Source organism: Cetorhinus maximus, chromosome 4, assembly GCF_964194155.1.
Source record: "Cetorhinus maximus chromosome 4, sCetMax3.hap1.1, whole genome shotgun sequence".
In the NCBI taxonomy this organism is placed as follows: Eukaryota; Metazoa; Chordata; class Chondrichthyes; order Lamniformes; family Cetorhinidae; genus Cetorhinus; species Cetorhinus maximus.
In genome coordinates, this window is record NC_135882.1 from 19229313 (window position 1) to 19247803 (window position 18491).

The following is an 18491-nucleotide window of genomic DNA, read 5'->3' on the forward strand; positions in this document are numbered from 1 at the left end:
TTGGAGGGAAGGCCGGGGTGGTGGCTGGTGGGAGTGGAGCGGAGGGAGGGAGGGAAGGAGGAGGAGGAAAGGAGAGGTCGGGAAGCAAGGCCGATGTTTCCGCGGAGGGGCCTGGGCGGAAAAGTTGCCGAGACAATGCGTCTCCCGAGCGGCGAAGGGAGGGGATGGAAAGAAAGATGGATGGAGGGAGGGAAGGAGGGAGGAGAAACTCTCGCCACCCTTGAGAGGCGGTGGGGGGTGGGGATGAGGAGAACTGATTGTTCCGGGAGGACGAGGCTTACTTGCCTCCCCAGTGACTTAAACAGGGCCCGGAGCACAAAAGGCTATTTTTTTTTCCTTCAAAATAAGCAAACCGGTCCGCAGCCGCGATCAGCGCGCTGACCCGGCACCGAGCCCGATTACTCCCATTACTCCCCTCCCCGCATGCCAGGGGAAAAAGGGGGGCTCGGTGCTTTCGTGAAATATTTTTGTTCGGAAATAAAAGCGCGGAGCACATGCTCGTGTAGAAAATTTTGGGAGCTAAGGCAGATTGGCCACGGTGAGAAACGGGCTATGTTGGCCGATGCGTCATTTGCAGCGCGATTGTTGCCCTACTCCCTCCACCCCCCCCCCCCCCCCCCCCGCCTCCCTCCCCATGGTTAGTTATTGAGCCGGTAAAACACGCTTTTCCATATTGATCATCGGCTGCATTCATCCCATTAATAGAGGCAGATTTTTCACTGCCAGCTCTTGACGTGTGATATCTCGATAGCGTGCAGAAGGGAAGGAATTTAAAATCTCTTCCCGTTTGTTTTAAGAACATAAATTGTATGTTTCTTGGGGAACTGTTAATCTGGCTATGTCAATACTGTAGTGTACCTAATATTTGCCATCTGCGCCTTGTAAAATTAGTTGATGCCTTTAATGCATCACTCGATCTTGTACACAGAATGAACTTGGGGTGTCTGGATTGACCTCTGTACGTTCAAGATACATTTAGGGTGAATAACATGCATTTTATAAACGTCAAAAATTGTGGGCGTTTGAGCTAGTCTCGAGTGTTCAGCATGATTTTTGTAATACAATAAATATTTTATTTTAAATTTGATTTAGCTTTAACATTCATGTCCTTTTAGCAGCATCTTGGGTTAAGAACACAGATTCTTGAACTAAAATACAGTTCAAAAATATTTCTAAAAATCTTTAACCAACAGCATTTAAAATGTTTCCTTCCTGGATACCAGATCTGTTTAGAATCCTTAATGAAGGAAGTAGGCTCTAAAGCTGTAACATTTCTTTGGTTAGTTTGGTTATGAATAAGGCTTTTGCCTCAAAAGAAAAGTTCAACTCATTAGACCACAATCTGCCTTGGTGCTTATAGCTTTGGAGAGAGGGTGAAAATCAGTTGAGGGTTTTCTATTTATTCTATGCAGTAATAGCCTTGTATCGTTAACTGACTTGCTATCAAATGAACAACTGCACTTAGCAAAGTAAGGGAGCCCTTCTGAGGAAAAGGGATCGGGGAGAAAATGGAACTCTTTACTATTGTACAATCCAAGATAGAGGGCAGTTGTGATTTTGGTGTAAAAATCTCGGCAGATTTTAACATGTTGCAAAATTACTTGGATTGAGAAAATGAAGACTAATGATCATTCATGGGTGTTGTAATATGTTTTCATCATGCAGCCCAATTAACAAGACACTTGTTTTATGTAACATAAAATAATACAGAATTAGCTAATTTTACTGAGTCAATATCAAATTTTCCTAAACTGCAGTGAAGTCAAATTATATCCTTTGGAAAATTTGACCTTATGTGGCAGTAGCAGGACAACCACACTGAAGTCTAAAATTAATGAATTACATGTTCTTCACAGAATTGTCACAGCACAGAAGGAGGCCATTTGGCCTATCGTGTCTGCACTGGCTCTCTGAATGAGCATTTCACACAATGCCATTCCCTCACCTTCTCCCCATAACCCTGTGCATTCTTCCTTTTGGATAACAGTCTAATTCCCTCTTGAGTGCTTTGATTGAACCTGCCTCCAGCACACACTTAGGCAGTGCATTCCAGACCTTAAGCACTTGCTACACGAAAATGTTTTTCTCGTGTCGCTTTTGCTTCCTTTTCCAATTATTTTAAATCTGTGGCCTGGTTAAAAAAACAAGTCATTTTATGCAGTTCAGTTAGATGTGTACTTTAGTTTGTACTTAAGATAGAAACATCTGTTTTAATACCCCAGTGGTGGCATCTCTGACTTGAATATAGCCATCCTTGGTCTGCCCCAAATTGTGGCCCAGTATTGTTAAGATGCAGTATCTGACTGTGGAGGTCATTCCAAACATGAGGGAATTTCCAGATGTATGCTGAAAATTCCCAATGCTACTTATTTGTCTTCACTCCAGATTCTTTTGTTGCCATTCTTTCTCCCTACTTACCTGACATCAAGCTCAGGATGAGTCAGAATTTTGCTTCATTGCTAAAGCCATACTGTTCAGTTTGTGTCTTTGAAATTCCCTTTCCTTCTGGGGCCTGTCACTCAGATTGAACCCAGAGCTTCATAACTCTGGTGTCCAAAGCTGAGCTTCAAACACATGTGATCCAGGGCTACTTATCTCTGAAGCATTACTGGTCAGCTGAAGCCTACATCTTTTTTCTTTATCAAATCAAGACTCAAGTTTTTCAAATGCTCTCCTTGATTGAGCTGCAGTCTACACAAGCTCCCAAGTCATTCAAATTCCATGATTAATATCCTGTCCTTTATATCAAGTCCACGTGTTTCCAGGCCATACCAGTGACAACCTGTCCATTAGGCTGTCACCCTCAAAATTCATCTCTTTGGAATCTCCCTCAAAATTTATCTCTCTGAAATCTCCGTGGACTTGCTGCACATTGTCTCTGAAAAGCATCAGCAATAGATTCTGCAGCACCTGCCCCTTCATCCCCTGTGCTCTTTCCTATTGGTGAAAGAAGCATTTAGCTGCCATGCCCTGTACTTGTTCTACATTTCTACTGTTCTCCTCTCTACCTTGACAGTCTGCTGAAAACGCACCTCTCTAACATGCTGTCAGTCAAATTTCTTTTACTGCTTAGTGCTTGCTGTTTTCCAATGTGGTGTTTTGTTAGGAAGATAAGATTGCTCTTTATAACAAATTACTGCTATCAAAAATCCAAACATTTAACTTGTGGTTCCAGCAATTTTTTTCTCTTGTTTTTACCCTTTCTCCACTAATGACAAGAATCTGTTAGTCACTTGTGCAATTAAAGTTTACCAGTTGGAATTTCATACCCTGTTGAAATTGTATTATTCCAACTGGAATCTAAAGCTGTATTAAATAGGTAATTTTATCAACAAAAACAGAAATTTGACTGTAGCTAATGCACTTACATCCTTGCTCTAAGACAAAATGGAGTGGTTGTGTTTACTTTCCTTGAGTTCACCTTTTCGCTGACCAGTGGTACTTGTAAGTAGTGTTGACATAGTGAATGCAAACAGGTATCATATTAAATACTTTAATTGGGGAAATTTGAATATTTGATATGCTGATTGGCTCAATTTGCTAATCTGATTAAAATAGACAATATATGCATTTTGACGAGTCACTTGGGTCTGGTTTGACAGACTCTGTTGTCCAAGATTGCCACGTAAGAAGTAGAAGCAAGTTTAGACCATATGGCCCCTCGATCCTGCTCCACTATATTCATTACGATTATGACTGATCTCCCTTGCGGCACTTTTTCAACTGTACCCATATCCCTTGATTCCCAGAAGTTAAGATTCTTGTTGTGACGTTAAAACATTGATAGCAGGAATTTCATTGACAGATTTGGTTGCTCTTGATCATTTGCTGAATTTGATAATAGTATTTCAAAATGGTGTAATTCCAGTTGGATGTAGTAGATTAAATTTATAATGAGTTTACATTTGTAAGTGATCCAGCTGAAGTTATGTCAGTGAATTGTGCAAAATATTTTTAGGCATTTGGCTTTTTTCTTCAGAAAGTACCGGTAATGCGCATTGTTTGCAATTTATTATATGGGCGAAAGTAGACCATCTATTTGTAAAAGGGCAAAAAAAAATCATCCTGCTCAATCTTTTGATTACTAATTCTCCCCATACCCCACACATTCTGAAGTTGTTTTGCTTCTGGTGCTGCTGGCTAGCCTGGTGATGAACCATTGGGTGGGTGGCTTATCTGATTTTCCCCCCCCCCCTCCTCCAACCCCCCTTTCCACCCAGCGCATTTCTTTGAGCTGCCTGGTCACTGCTTGATGCTTCTGTCCCAAAGAATCATAGGTTTTGCTAACCTTATCTCAACTATGTGAAAATCTAGCAGATTAAGGCACCAGTATTTCATTTTTGTGTCCACTGACAATTACACACAGTTTGATTTACTGCAAGCATATGAATTTTTGTACCTACTAGTAAAATTCATGCTGCTTATGTTGCATCAGCAGGTTTGTGCTCCATCCATAAAGACCTGAATGATGACGCTGCAGCAAATCTTAGGGACAAATTATAGGCTGATTTATGTAATGTAGGGAAATATTAATGGAACATAGGATGCAATGTCGCTTCATTGAATAGCTACAGCACTGAAGAAGGACATTTGACTTGTGATCTCATTTCCGTTTCCAACTCTCTGCAAGAGCAACTCAGCTAGTCCACTCCGTTGCCCTTTTGCCATTGCCCTGCAAATTTTCTTTCTTCAGCTGCTTATCCAGCTCCTTTTTGAGAGCCATGATTGAATCTGCCACACTCTCAGGCAGTGCATTCCAGATACTAATTACTCTCCTGGTTAAAAAAAGTCATCCTCATGTCACCTTGTTTCTTTTGCCAGTCTCCTTAAATTGGCATCCTCTGGTTCTTGAACCTTCCGCTAAAGGGAACAATTTCTCTCTAACTTGTGATGATTTTGAACACCTCTATCAAATCTCCTCTCAAGCTTCTCTGAGGAGAACAACCACTGCTTTGCCAATCTGCCAATATAACTGAAGTCCCTCATCCCTGGAACCATTCTTCTAAATCTTTGCTGCACTCTCACTTAAACCTTCATGTCCTAACTAAAGTGTGGCACCTTGAATTGGATACAATCCTCCAGTTGAGGCCAAACAAGTATTTTATGAAGTTTTGTCATAACTTCCTTGCTTTTGTACTCTCTCTCCATTTTATAAAACCAAGGATCCTGTATACCTTTTTAACCACTTTCTCAACCTGCCCTGTCACCTTCAGCGATTTGTGTACATATACCTCAGGTCTCTACATTTTGTCTGCTTATTTCACCAGCCTGACTCTTGAATTCAATCACTATCACTATCCTCCACAGTTCAAATATTTACAAGTTTAGCATGTGAAAAATTTGAAATTGCGCCCTGTACACCCAAGCCTCAGTCATTTAATATAGATCCAGAAAAGCAGTGGTCATAGTATCAACCCCTGAGAACCCCACTGTGTTCCTCCAGTCCAAAAAAATAACAGTTCATCACCAGTCTGTTTCCTGTCACTCAGCCAACCTCGTATCCATGCTGCCACTTTTTTTATTCCATGGGCTTTGACTTGCTGGCAAGTCTTCTATATGGTGCTTTATCACTTTAGTAATACGTGAGGAGAAAATTAGTACTTCTTTATATTTGTTAAATTGCATTGTTCTATTTGCTCCTGATATACCTCCAGACATATTGGCCAAACAAGTTACTACTCAGAAACTGAGTGTTGCATCTAGACAGCTTCTTTTGCTTTTCCTGTCCCCATAGGGTAATGCTTGTCATGTATTTACAACTTGTACTTTCTGGTGCCATAAATGACAATGGGACCTCTTTATAGAGCATTGTAAATTTAACAATTTTATTTGCTTTGCTCAGGTTATCTTAAATAGTGCAGCAAGAACCTTGACAGGTATGATGTCAGAGTTGCATTGGAGTTCTGAGTGGGCTCAAAGGCAGAACATTTCTTTTAATTGCATCCTGTTAGGGTTTTGCTTTTATGCTAAGTGGATTATGAAGTTACTGGTACTAATGTTTTAGAAAGTGTCACAGTTTGTGCAGTGGTTTGCTTTGGGTCCCTGATTCACAGATTAAGGTAATTCTGCTTGGCAGTAGTTGTTCCAGAGAAAACAAGTTTTCATCAAAATGGTTGGGGCATGCTCTATATTTACTTTTTGGGATGTTTGTTGGCCAGAGGAGTACAAGAAGCACATAATGGAACAGTGGTGCACTTAACTGCAAGTCAACTAACTGCAAGCTTTTTATGTGGCGGGATTATTTATATTCTTCTTCTTCCCTGCTAGATCAGAGACTTTGCATTGGACTAGTTAAATGAGGAAACTACAGTTAGGAACTTATACTAGACTAAATTTTTACATAAGTAAAATCAATTTTGATAAACCATAGTTCAGTTAATTATGACTAAATTGTCATGCACAAAGCCTAGTATGACTTGACTGCACTCAGATTTGCATACAAACATTTAAGTCATATTTCTGAGAATTACATAGTTTTCCAGTTCTGACGTTTGCACATATGATCACTGCCTAGTGAAAGCTGTTTATTGAGGAATAAAAATGGCGTGCTAACTGGCTTGTGTCAATTCCCTTCAATACTTGGTGCTAACTGGCTTCGGTATGTGGTAAATTACCCACATTTTCTCTTACTTCAGCAAAGAAGTTGTAAATTTGATCTCTCATAGTTACTTAATTCATTCTAGAGAATGTTCCTTGGATGTCTAGTCCTTTATCACATGGGCTGAATATTATTAAATGTATTTGTGTTGAGAATTGCATTTCTACTGATTGACACATGAGCACTTTGCTAATTTTAATTTTTCATTGCAGTAGAAATGCTGAGGAGGCAATTCCTGCATCTTTTTGTTGGTTACTTTGAGTTAACAATTGGAATTCAAGTAAAGTAAAAACACAGTGCTCAGGTACTTTGCACATTGTAAGTAATGCACTTAGTAAATTGTAGGAATTTCAAAGCCAGAAAAATTGGCTGCACAATATGGCCAGAGCAAACCACTTGATGCTGTTATTGGTGCTGTCACTCAGAATCTTCCAAAGCGCTTTACAATTAATGACGTATTTGGTTGACCCTGGGTTCGTGGATGCAACATCACTATACCTTTTTGAATTATTTGGTCTTCAAGCGTGCTTAGTTATTTTTTTCTGAGTTAATTTTGCTATCGTTTCAGTTAGTTTTATTCCCAATCAGATAAAATAGTGGATGTTAAATGCAGCATAAAAACAACAAAATGCTGGAAACACTTAACATGTCAGGTACAGATCTATGGAGAGAAGCGGCAAGGTAATGTTTCAGACATTTTCCTTTAGATGATGACAGGCGGCAGAGTCTGAAATGTTGACTTGTAGCTTCTTTTCGCAGATACTCTGCTAAGTGTTTCCAGCCTTTTTTTATTTTAAATTTTCACATCTGCAGTGTTTGTGTTTTGGTTTGCAATGTATTTTGATAACTTTTTAGGACTTCTGTGATTTTGAGTTGGTAATTGCAATTGGCTATTCTTGGAAGTTTGTGTCTTTGTCAATAGAATGTGGACACTTGTACTTCTCCATTGAGAGAGATATTGTGCCAAGTTTGAGACCTGCAAAATTATTTGGCATCAAATCTTCGTGGAGTACTAAAATTCAGGAGACCTAATTATCAGGGAAATGGGCAGGGTATGAAAAAAATGACAGATGAAAACTGGTTAGTATAAGAATCTTGAAAACCTTTGTTCAGCAGCTGATCTCAATGAATAAGACTTCAATTGTATTATATTTCTAATCACAAAGCAATGTAATCATTTAGTTTTATAAGTTGGTATACACTAATTGTAGGAACAGATAAAATAGGACCATTTGAAAGGGGTTGGTAACTATAATAGTCTTGACCTTCCATTCAAAGTCCAGACTTGAATAGATTTCCAGGTTCTTTGTATTCAAGACTCGTGCTCTCCTTAACAAAATCATGTTTGCTCTTGGCTGAGTAACTGTGGGGGCTTAGAGGTGGAGTATTAATGGTGGAGGTTACAAACCTATTAGCAAATAGAATGGTATTAGTTTTGAAGAGAATGTGCAATCCAGATTCTCAGCTGAAGAAAGACTTGAAATTAAAGTAATAATAAGTACAGTATCAGAACAGTAATGTTTCAGCCACATGTGTGGCTATGCTTACAATATGCCATCTGCTCACTGTATACAACTTGTTTTTGTCACTAATTTATTTTGAGGTGAAGTGCTTCTAAAATATATTTGTGGTCATTGTTGAGGGGGGTGTTTGCAGATGTGATTCAATACAGAAAAGCCCAATTTAAATTTGACAGTTTTAAAATGGGTGTTTTTCACTGGACTCAGTAACAATAACTTGCATTTATATAGCACCTTTTAATGTACTTAAACGTCCCAAGGCACTTTACAGGAACTTAATTGGACAAAAATTGGCACTGAGCCACTTGTAGTTTAATGTGGGCAAATGTGAAACCGTTCATTTTGGCAGGAAGAATAAAAAGGAATATTATTGTCTAAATGAGAGATTGCAGAACTCTGAGATTCAGAGGGACCTGGGTGTCCTAATGCATGAATCAGAAAAGGTTAGTGTGCATGTGCAGCAGGCAATTAGGAAAGCTAATAGAATGTTATCATTTATTGCGAGGGGAATTGTTTACAAAAGTAGGGAGGTCATGCTTCAGTTATAAAGGGCACTGGTGAGATCACATTTGGAATACTGTGTACAGCACTGGTCTCCTTATTTAAAGGAAGATGTAAATGCATTAGAAGCAGTTAAGTGAAGGTTTACTAGACTAATACCAGGAATGGGTGCGTTGGCTTATGAGGAAAGGCTGGACAGGCTAGACTTCTATCCACTGGAACTTAGAAGAGTATGAGTCGACTTGATTGAAACATATAAGACCCTGAGAAGTCTTGAAAGGGTGGATGTGGAGAGGATTCTTCATTTTGTGGAAGAATCTAGAACCAGGGGTCACTGTTTAAAAATAAGAGGTCGCTCATTTAAGACAGATGAGAATTTTTTTCTGAGGGTAGTGAGTCTTTGGAACTCTGTTCCTCAGAAGATGGTGGAAGTAGAGTCTTTGAATATTTTTAAGGCAGAGCTAGGTAGATTCTTGATTAACAAGGGGGTGAAAGGTTATTGGGAGTAGGCAGGAATGTGGGGTTGAGGTTGTATTTAGATCAGCCATGACCTTATCGAATGACAGAGCAGGCTCAAGAGGTCGAGTGGCCCACTGCTCCTAATTCGTATGTTTATATGAGCCAAACAAGACATTAGGACAGGTAAAACAGTTTTAAGCAGTGCCTTAAAGGAGTGGGGAGGCAAAGAAGCTTGGGGCCCAGGCGACTGCAGATACAGCTGACAGTGGTGGGGCAACAGAAATACAGGAATGCACAAGAAGCCAGAGTTGGAGAAACATAGAATTCTTTGAGAGTTGTAGGGCTGGAGGAGGTTAGAAATGGGCAGGAGAGAAACCATGGAGAAGTTTAGACGCAGTTTTAAAATTGTTGTTGCAGGTCTTGCAACCAGTGCAGCGAGCGAGCACAGGTAGTAGATAATTGGGATTGAGAGCTGCGAGGATATGGATCCCCTGGATGAGGATCACTATGGAAAGTAGGAGACTGGCCAGTAAAGCATTAGAATAGTCAACTGGAGGTAGCAAAAGCATGGATGTGAGTTTTAACAACAGCTGAAGTGGTGACAGGTGATTATTGCAGAGTTGAAAATAGGTGGTCTTTGTGATGGAAAGGATATGGGGTTGGAAGTTCAACATAGGATGCAGAAGTTGTGAACGATCCGATTCAGCCTGAGACAGTGGCTAGAGTGTGTAGTATCAGTGGTGAGGGAATAGAGTTTATGGCACGGATTGAAGACAATGGCTTCAGCCGCCTTAATGTTTAACTGGAGAAACTTTTGGCTCGTACAGGACTGAATGTCAGATGAGCAGTTTGACAATAGACCTGGGTGTCACCAGTGTACATGTGAGAACTAACATTGCGATTCAGATGATGTTACCCAAGGGTAGCATGTAGATGAGAAATATATGAGGGAATGAGGTCCAAGGTTAGATCCTTGGGGGCTCCAGAGGTAATTGGGTGGGAAGCGAACACATTGTAGGCTATTAAGAGTGGAACCAGGCAAGTGCAGTCCCATTCAGCTGGGCCACAGAGAGGATAGTGTGTGGTTAACAGTGCAGCTTGACAGGTTAAGAAGGGGTGGGTGGGTGGGGGTGCGGATAGTGCAGCATAGTCCCGGTCACAGAGGATGACGTTTTAGAAGGACAGAGGAGTAAAGAGCTTGGGGTTTATTTTGAAAAGGGAATAATATGGGCAGCAGTAAGGAGTAGGACCTGTAAAGTTGCAGCATGTGCCAGCTGAAAAATTTTTATAAAGTTGTCTTTTTTGGGAATGGTACTGAGGGTCAGGCAGCTTATATCCTACATGGAGCAGCTTCCCCTCATACAATTTTGTAAGCTGACAGGGAAAAATTAGAATGAGCTCCAAATATGTAATGATATTTGGCTTACAGATAGGTTCACAGTACTGGTAAGAGGCTACACCAGAGTTTTAATGACATTTGCAAAGGTAAATGACAAAGTACAGAGATTATCTTGTCCTAAGACAATCCAGGTGTAAATATGAGCACTCTACATGTAATGCTGATTTATTTTGTACCACACTAACACTGATTTTCTCAAATTAATGAGGCATCACAACTTTAAAATTAAGCAATATTTCCAGCTATGGATGGGTTTATAAAACAGTACTACACTGAAGGTAACCAAACTTTATTTTTTTGTGAAATTAAAGTATTTTATATGGTGTCTAACCTTGTGTGGTTCCACCTTCAAAAAGCAGAAGGCAAATTATTTAAATACTCTGCAATGTCGTTAGAATGGTAACAAAATTATAGTTGAGAAAAATTGTTTAGTATTTTGTGATTAGAATTTGTGAAGTGTAGAAATTCTCCATAGTTTAACCTTCTGTGCATGTAAACGGCATATAGTTCAGCATCAGTATCGTAATACATGAAGTTGGAGTTGTATGACATATCCTTGTTAATTAGAGAAGGATGATGGGTAAATTTTACTGTTGCATTGTTTCAACTAGACTTATCTCTTTTCAGATTACGGGAAGTATCGGAAAAGCTCAACAAATTCAATCTTAGCAGGTATTGTGAATATTTAACTTCTATTTTTATTTTGTTACTGTATTCAGTTCTGCTTGTGATCTGGAGGTTTAAATGTTTTTGCCTCACTGGCTAATTTTAGCCTGGCCAAACCTTAAACACCTGTTTTATGTTAGGTTTGTAGAATTAAATGTCATTGAGTGCACTTTTACAGACTGAAAGATATAAAATTGTCTTTTGAAATGTTAATATGAAGTCTAAATAGTTCAGTGCCTAGGATTACTTTAGTTTGTGCACTAAATGTTGGAACTTTAGGTAGGAATTGCACTTTGCTTTTTATTCCACATACAGAGATCTGTTATACACAGGGTATCTGTACTCTGGAATAGGGTGATGCAGTAAGAAAGTTGCTAACTCTGGATTTATTCCTATATGCTGACACTTGAATGTCATGTATGTTTTATATCTGTGGCTTCTGTAAACTGAACTGGATTTGGCAACCCTCTTTGCGTTTAGATTATTTCCCAGTGACTGAATGCCTTAATGGTGTCTCAATAATACTGATTACATTGTGCTGTAGTAAATTTTCTATACTGAGTTGACAAATTTAATTGGTTTGCATGTAGTCATTTGGTAGCACAGAACTTGAGTATTGCTGAAAAAAGACACTTTTTCAAAGCTTTTCATCTTACACTCATCAGGACAATCATAAGAATACCAATGTCAGGGGAAGCAACAACTTTATGCTATATGAGAAGAGAGTGCTAATTGGTTGGCAGGTGGACTCTGACTGGTAGAGGTGTTGCTATGGAGAATGCACAAGTTAATGGTGACTGACAGTTAACTGCCAAGCATTGTTTGAAATTTAAACCAATTAAATTGCCTTTGGTCAAGGCAATGCCATGAGGAATGAACCAGTGAATGGCTATCACCTACTTTGTTTAGCTAAAACAGACACAATGTATGTACATGCTCTTTTTCTGTCTGCAAAGAACAGGGCCCTGTGTATTAATATATGTAGCTTCCAGTACACACACATGCGCCACACTGTGAGTCCGACTGACAATCTTTAAATTGGTTGTCAGAATAATTTTTAGCACACTGAGGATTATTTAGCAGATGTTGTCTAATTGTGGAATCGCATCTAATGTTGGACGCTGTTTTTGAGTTTTACAAACACGGGCTGGTTGGATACGGTTTGTACCTTGCCCGTTGTGAACAGTGGAAGGGACATGCTGTTTGATATGATCTGCCAGTCTTTGGGATATATGGCCTACGTACCTAGCTTCACAGTGGCGTTGAAATTCATACACCGCATTACTCATTTGGGAGATAGGCAGAGCATCTTTTTGGCTTGATGACAGCATCCTGTTACTGGCGAATACCACTCGTTTTGCTATTGCATAGTAACAGTATGAAACAGCTAGCTTTATCAGTTGCTCAAATTTTTGAGATACCTTGCCCTTCCAGGGTAATCTGAGGTAGACTGGGCACTTTTCAGGTTTGAAAGTGATGGCTTTATGCGTGATATAGGCGAAATGACCTGATCAGAGTAGCCGTTATCTTGCAGATGTCTTTCTTTGCACCCTATTTCGGTATCAAACTTGCATGGTGAGCAAATGGCTTGAGCCCTATTTACGAGGTTGCTAAGAGGCCAATTTTATAGTGTGTGGAACTGATCTTGTGACTGCTTTGATAAGTGCAAGATGAAAAGCTTCAACAAAAATTTTTTTTTCAGCAATACTTAATTGGCTTACCTAAAACCTTTTACATTTGTCTTAACGTTAGCTATGGAAATTCCCTTAATTTTAATCAGTTTTAATTAAAAGATACAATGTATTTAGTATTTGTAGTTTATCATAACAAGGTTGGCCGAAGAAACTGTAAAACCATGCCATTGTGTTTTCTCCACTGGTGGCTTTCTTCGACCTCTGATCTCACCCCACAGTCTTACCAACTCTGCTTTGGCCCAGTACCAGCTTCACTCAGTCGGCATTCTTAGCTCGGAGTTTCAAGGTTGTGGGTTTAAGAAACCCTGAAGGTCTGGCATATGCAGTCTAAGTTGACACTGAGTTCAGTATTGAGGGAGTGCTGCATTGTTGCTGGTACTATCATTAAACCAGAGGAACACCTGTCTGTTTACGTAGATGTAAAAGATCCTATGGCACTATTCAGAGAAGGGGAACTCTCCTGGTATCATGTGCAATATTCCTGTCTCACTTGATACCATTATTAAAAAGAGATTTAATTAATTAATCTCATTTAGTTTTTGTGGAGCCATTGCTCTGGGAGGTTGTCATTTGACTCCATAAGGGACTTCACTCCAACAGTAATTTATAGGTGTGAAGTGCGTTGGGATATTTTGAGTGTGAGATAAGCTCCTACAAATGCTCCTCCTTACAAGTGTGGCCAAAATTCTCAAGTGGTGTAGCAAGTGATCAGAGCTGTCTGCATCATTGTGTATGCATTTGTCTGTTTACTGGCTAACATGATACTGATAGATGCAATGGGCTTACCTGTAGTTTGTCAGTCAAGTTGTGGTAAAGAGAGGTGGGACCAGCTGTGTCAGGCATTTGCTAATTTTAACCCATGAAGAATGAAGTGTTTTCCCACTACACCATCTTTAAAGTTGGCACCTTGGACTACAACTGAATCCAGCAATATTACTAAAAGATGTAGGGTGGAAGTTAGAATATCAATCACAATACATATTTGGCCTGTCTCTGAAATTTGGAAATCCAGTGATTTAAAAATTAAGTTTATTTAAGATTATTTGTATGTATGTATGTATTTGAAAATAAAGTCATTGTGCTGTGAATGCTATGTAATTAACAGAGACAATTGCTATAACTAGATGCTTCTTGTTACGTGAAAAGCCATTGAGAATCTACCTATATTTTCATTATACTACACATTGGTTAGGCCGCATTTCCTCAACTGGGCAGGAGTTTATGCTGCTTACTGTTGCATCAGTTTTGGGAGTAGTCTGTGCATTGTTTGCAAAAATTGGAATTTGTTTCATTCTGTTTGTCTTGTGCATTGTCAGCTTGGGGTATACTCATACAGCATGAACAAGCATCCCATCTGCTACAAGTAAAATAAACTTGAAGCTAAATTATAGTATATATGATAACAGGAAGATCAGCCATGGTGTTATTGACTTCCAGAATTTGATACAGAATTCTGACCAGAACATTTAAACCTGTAGCTGCAGCATAACCTGCACTTGCTTGTCAGGCTCGGGTGGGTCAGGTTCAGTGCTCCAGCCCGACTCATTGGCTTTCTGCTGTATTCCTTTAGTAAATGAGCACCAAGGTAGTGAAGTTCAGAGTGCAGTCAATTTCCAAGTATATTCAATCAGTCTCTTCTGTTGTAGTAAATGCTTGCTCTGTGACATAATGTAAAGTGAAAACCTGAGTTTTGTTACCATTGCTGAGTCAAATTTGTGCACAAAAGCAATGGAAGGTGGCAACTTGCATAAAACCTTTGTGGAGATTATGATTGACTTTATTTCATGAGATTTGTGCTTCATCCTCTGTGAATTGTGTGAGACATGGTATTCCAGTTACATTTGCAGAGCTTGGTAGATGAGCATTGTGCACAATTAGGTTTGTCAAGCAGGAAATGAGTTACAAAAGTGTTAATGACAGCAGATATTGACGTTGATTTGTGTACACATGACAATCTGCACAGATGGTAAATCATAGCTTGTAATTAGGACTGCAGTGAAGTTTCTCTGTTTAAAAGCTTTGGAGTCTTGCCCAGGATGATGCTGCAGTAGGAACTTCAAAGTTTCAATTTTGGCTTTGAATCTATAGGGAGTTAAGTGACATTAGAAACGTAGTCATAGTCATTTACAGAACAGGAGGAAGCCATTTGGCCCTTCGTGCCCTTGCCTGCTTCCCACAGAGCATTCCATTCAATCCCACTCCCCTGTTTGATCCCCATAACCCTGCGAGTTTATTTCCTTTGAGAATTTGATTACAAATCTGTGGTTTCAGTTGAAGGATAGAAATAGGCGAGAGTGCTTAATCAGTCAGGTACAAAAGTTGACATTGAAATGATGCATTGCAGGTGAAAACTAGCATGAAACATGAAAAGCAATTTTAGGATTTTTATAAGTATTGGGTGTGTTGGAGGAAAGAAACAATGTACAGTGTATTTGTCGTGTATAACATGCATCATGTTTTTAATATAGCTCCTTCCTCTGACGTTGTCCATTTCCTTTCAAATCTGCCATCATTACCCACCCACTTCAAAAAGCCACTGTTGATCCCTCTGTCTTTGGAACTACATCCCATCGCCATCTTCATAATACAATCATTTCCCAAATCTGCCCCCCCAACTCCAGGTTTGAACACCTCCAATCATGTTTCAGCCCCGCCACACCTTTTGAAAAGACTTAAACAAAGTTACAAATGACATCTATGACCATGATGCACTATCCATCTTTTTCCTTTTTGATCTATCTGCGGCCTTTGAAACAGTTGATGCATCATCCTTCTCCAAAGCTTTCCTTAGGTATCTAGCTCAGGATGATGGCCCTTTCTATCTATCCAGCTGTAGTCAGAGACTTCTACACTCTTAGCTCTGGAGTCCCCTAACAACCTATCCTTAGCCCTCTCCTATTTCTTTTCTACTTGCTGACCCTTGTCGACATCATTCAAAGATCCTCAAGTTTTTCATGTATGCTGATGACATCCAGCTATACCTCATCACCCCTTTTGACCCTTTGACTGTTTCACTATTGTCAGACTACTGGTTCACCTTCAGTCCTAGATTCATCTTAATTTTTCCCAATTGAATATTAGGAAGCCCAAACCATTGTCTTCATCCTGTGTTTCTCCACCATGCACCCCTGCTACAAATTCGGTTCTCTTTTTCCCATTTCCATTATCTGCCTCGACCATGGTCTCATGCTGAACCAGACTGTTTGCCACCTTGGTGTCCTACTAAATCCTGAGCTGAGTTTCTGACTTAATTTTTTCTATTACAAAGACTGCCTACTTGCACTTATGTAACATTGCCCCATCACTGCTCTTGCCTCAACTGCTCTGGTGCTGGAACCTCATCAACGTTTCTAACTCCACCTCAACTATTTCACTGCTTTCTTGGCCGACCTCGCATCTTTTTTGCTCCATAAACTTGAGCTCATTCAAAATCTACCCATGGCCTAGCCTGTAACAAGTCGTGCTCATCTAATCCCCTATGCTTGCTGACTTAACATTGTCATTGTGGCAGGGAAGTTTACTGATGCTGTTGGGAAGAGTTTAAACTAGCTTGGCAGAGGGGTGGCAGCCTGAGTGCAGATTTAGCAGGGAGAGAAACAAAGCTGGAGGTGGAAAGCAGAAAATTAGTAAGTGAATATTGAAGGCAGAGAGAAGATAAGGTTAGAAAGCAGATGGCAAATGAGTTGTTCAGTGATTCGCAGTATATACTTCAAAGCAAGGAGCCTAGTGAATAAGGCAGATGAGCTGAGACACATGGACACTTGGAAATATGATATGGCTATTAATGAAACATGGTTTAAGAAGAGCATGAGTGGCAGCTCATCATTCCTGGTTACGTGGTTTCCAGATAGGATAGAGAATGGGTTAAAAAAAAGAGTTGAGGGGTTGTTGGGTGGTAGTTGCAATGTGGGTTAAACAGTCATAGTTCTGAAGAAGGATGATATGCGAGAAGGATCATAAGATGTGGCCATGTGGGTTGAATGCAGGAACTAAAAAGGGTAATCGCACTGCTGGGCATGTGATCAGTGCTAACTAAAGTGAATGTTGGTTCTCTGAGTCTGGGGAATTAATAATGGACAAGGAAATGGCGGAAGCGTTGAACAGCTATTTTGTATTGGTCTTCACTGTCGGAGACACAAAAACCATCCCAAAAATACTTGGGAAAACAAGTGGCATAAGTGAGGGAGGAGCTTAAAACAATCGCAATCATCTTGGAAATGGTACTGGGAGACTTATTATAGAGTTAAAGGCTAACAAGTTCCTAGGACCTGATGGTCTGCATTCTAGGGCCTTAAAAGAAGTAGCTGCAAAGATAATAGATGCATTTGTTTGATCTTCCAAAATTCCCTAGACCCTGGAAAGGCCCTGGCAGATTGGAAAACAGCAAATGTAACACCTCTATTCAAGGAAGGAGAGGGACAGTTTTTTCTGCTTTCTATGTCAGTTAGACTAACATAAAGAAAATGCTAGAAACTATTATTAAGGAGGCTATAGCAGAACATATAGAAAATCATAATGCAATCAGGCAGTGTTGACATTGTGAAAGGGAAATAATGTTTGACTAACTTGATTTCTTTGAAGAAGTAACAAGCAAGGATAAAGGGGAACCTGCAGATATGGTGTACTTGGATTTCCAAAAGGCATTCAGTAAGGTGCCACATCAAAGGTTACTACACAAAATAAGAGCTCATGTTGTAGGGGGAAACATGGATCAAGGATTGGCTAGCTAACAGAAAGCCGAGAGTAGGGATAAATGGTCATTTTTGGGTTGGCAGGATGGGACTAGTGGAGTTCCATAGGGATCAGTGCTTAAACCTCACTATTTACAATCTACATCAATGACTTAGATGAAGGGAATGAATGTATGGGAGTTAAATTTCCAGATGACAAAAAGATGGATAGAAAGTAAATTGTGAAGAGGACATAAGGAATCTGCAAAGGGATATAGATAAGGTTAAGTAAATGGGCAAAATTTGGTAGATGGAGCATAGTGCAGGAAAACGTGAACTTGTCCTCATTGGCAGGAAGAATAGAAAAACAAAATGATTTAAACGATGAGAGAATGCAAGACTAGAGAGGGATCTGGGTGTCCTGGTGCATGAATCACAAAGTATGCAGGTACAGCAAGTGATTCGGAAGGCAAATGGAATGTTGTCATTTATTGCAAGGGGACTAGAATATAAAATTAGGGAAGTTTTTGCAACAGCTGTACAGGACCTTAGTGAGGCCACATTTGGAGTACCATGTACAGTTTTGGTCTCCTTACTTAAATGATAAAATTACATTAGAAATAGTTCATAGATTCAGATTCCTGATTATAAAGGAATTTTCTAATGAGGAATGGTTGAGCAAGTTGGGCCTATACCCATTGGAGTTTAGAACAATGAGAGGTGATTTTATTGAAATATAAGATTTTGAAGGAACTTGATACGGTAGATGTTGAGAGGATGTTTCCACTTATGGGTGAGACTAGAACTAGAGGACAGTATTTTAAAAATAAGGTGCCTCCCATTTAAGACCAAGATGAGAGAATTTTCCTCATGGGGTTGTTAGCCTGTGGAGTTTGCATCCAGAGAACAGTGGAGGCTGGGTCGTTGAATATATTTAAGGCTGAGTTAGATGGGCTCTTGATTGGCAAGGGAATCAAGTATTAT

General features: G+C 39.7%; 1 protein-coding gene across 7 annotated transcripts in view; it reads left to right on the forward strand.

The window, feature by feature from the left end:
* ubr5 (ubiquitin protein ligase E3 component n-recognin 5) overlaps positions 1-18491 on the forward strand; it is a 150465-nt gene that overhangs the window by 426 nt on the left and 131548 nt on the right. For all 7 annotated transcript variants that reach the window (XM_078540007.1, XM_078540008.1, XM_078540012.1 and 4 more), the window contains exon 2: positions 11105-11149. In XM_078540007.1, the coding sequence (XP_078396133.1) occupies positions 11105-11149 (45 nt within the window). The remainder of the gene's footprint in view (positions 1-11104; positions 11150-18491) is intronic.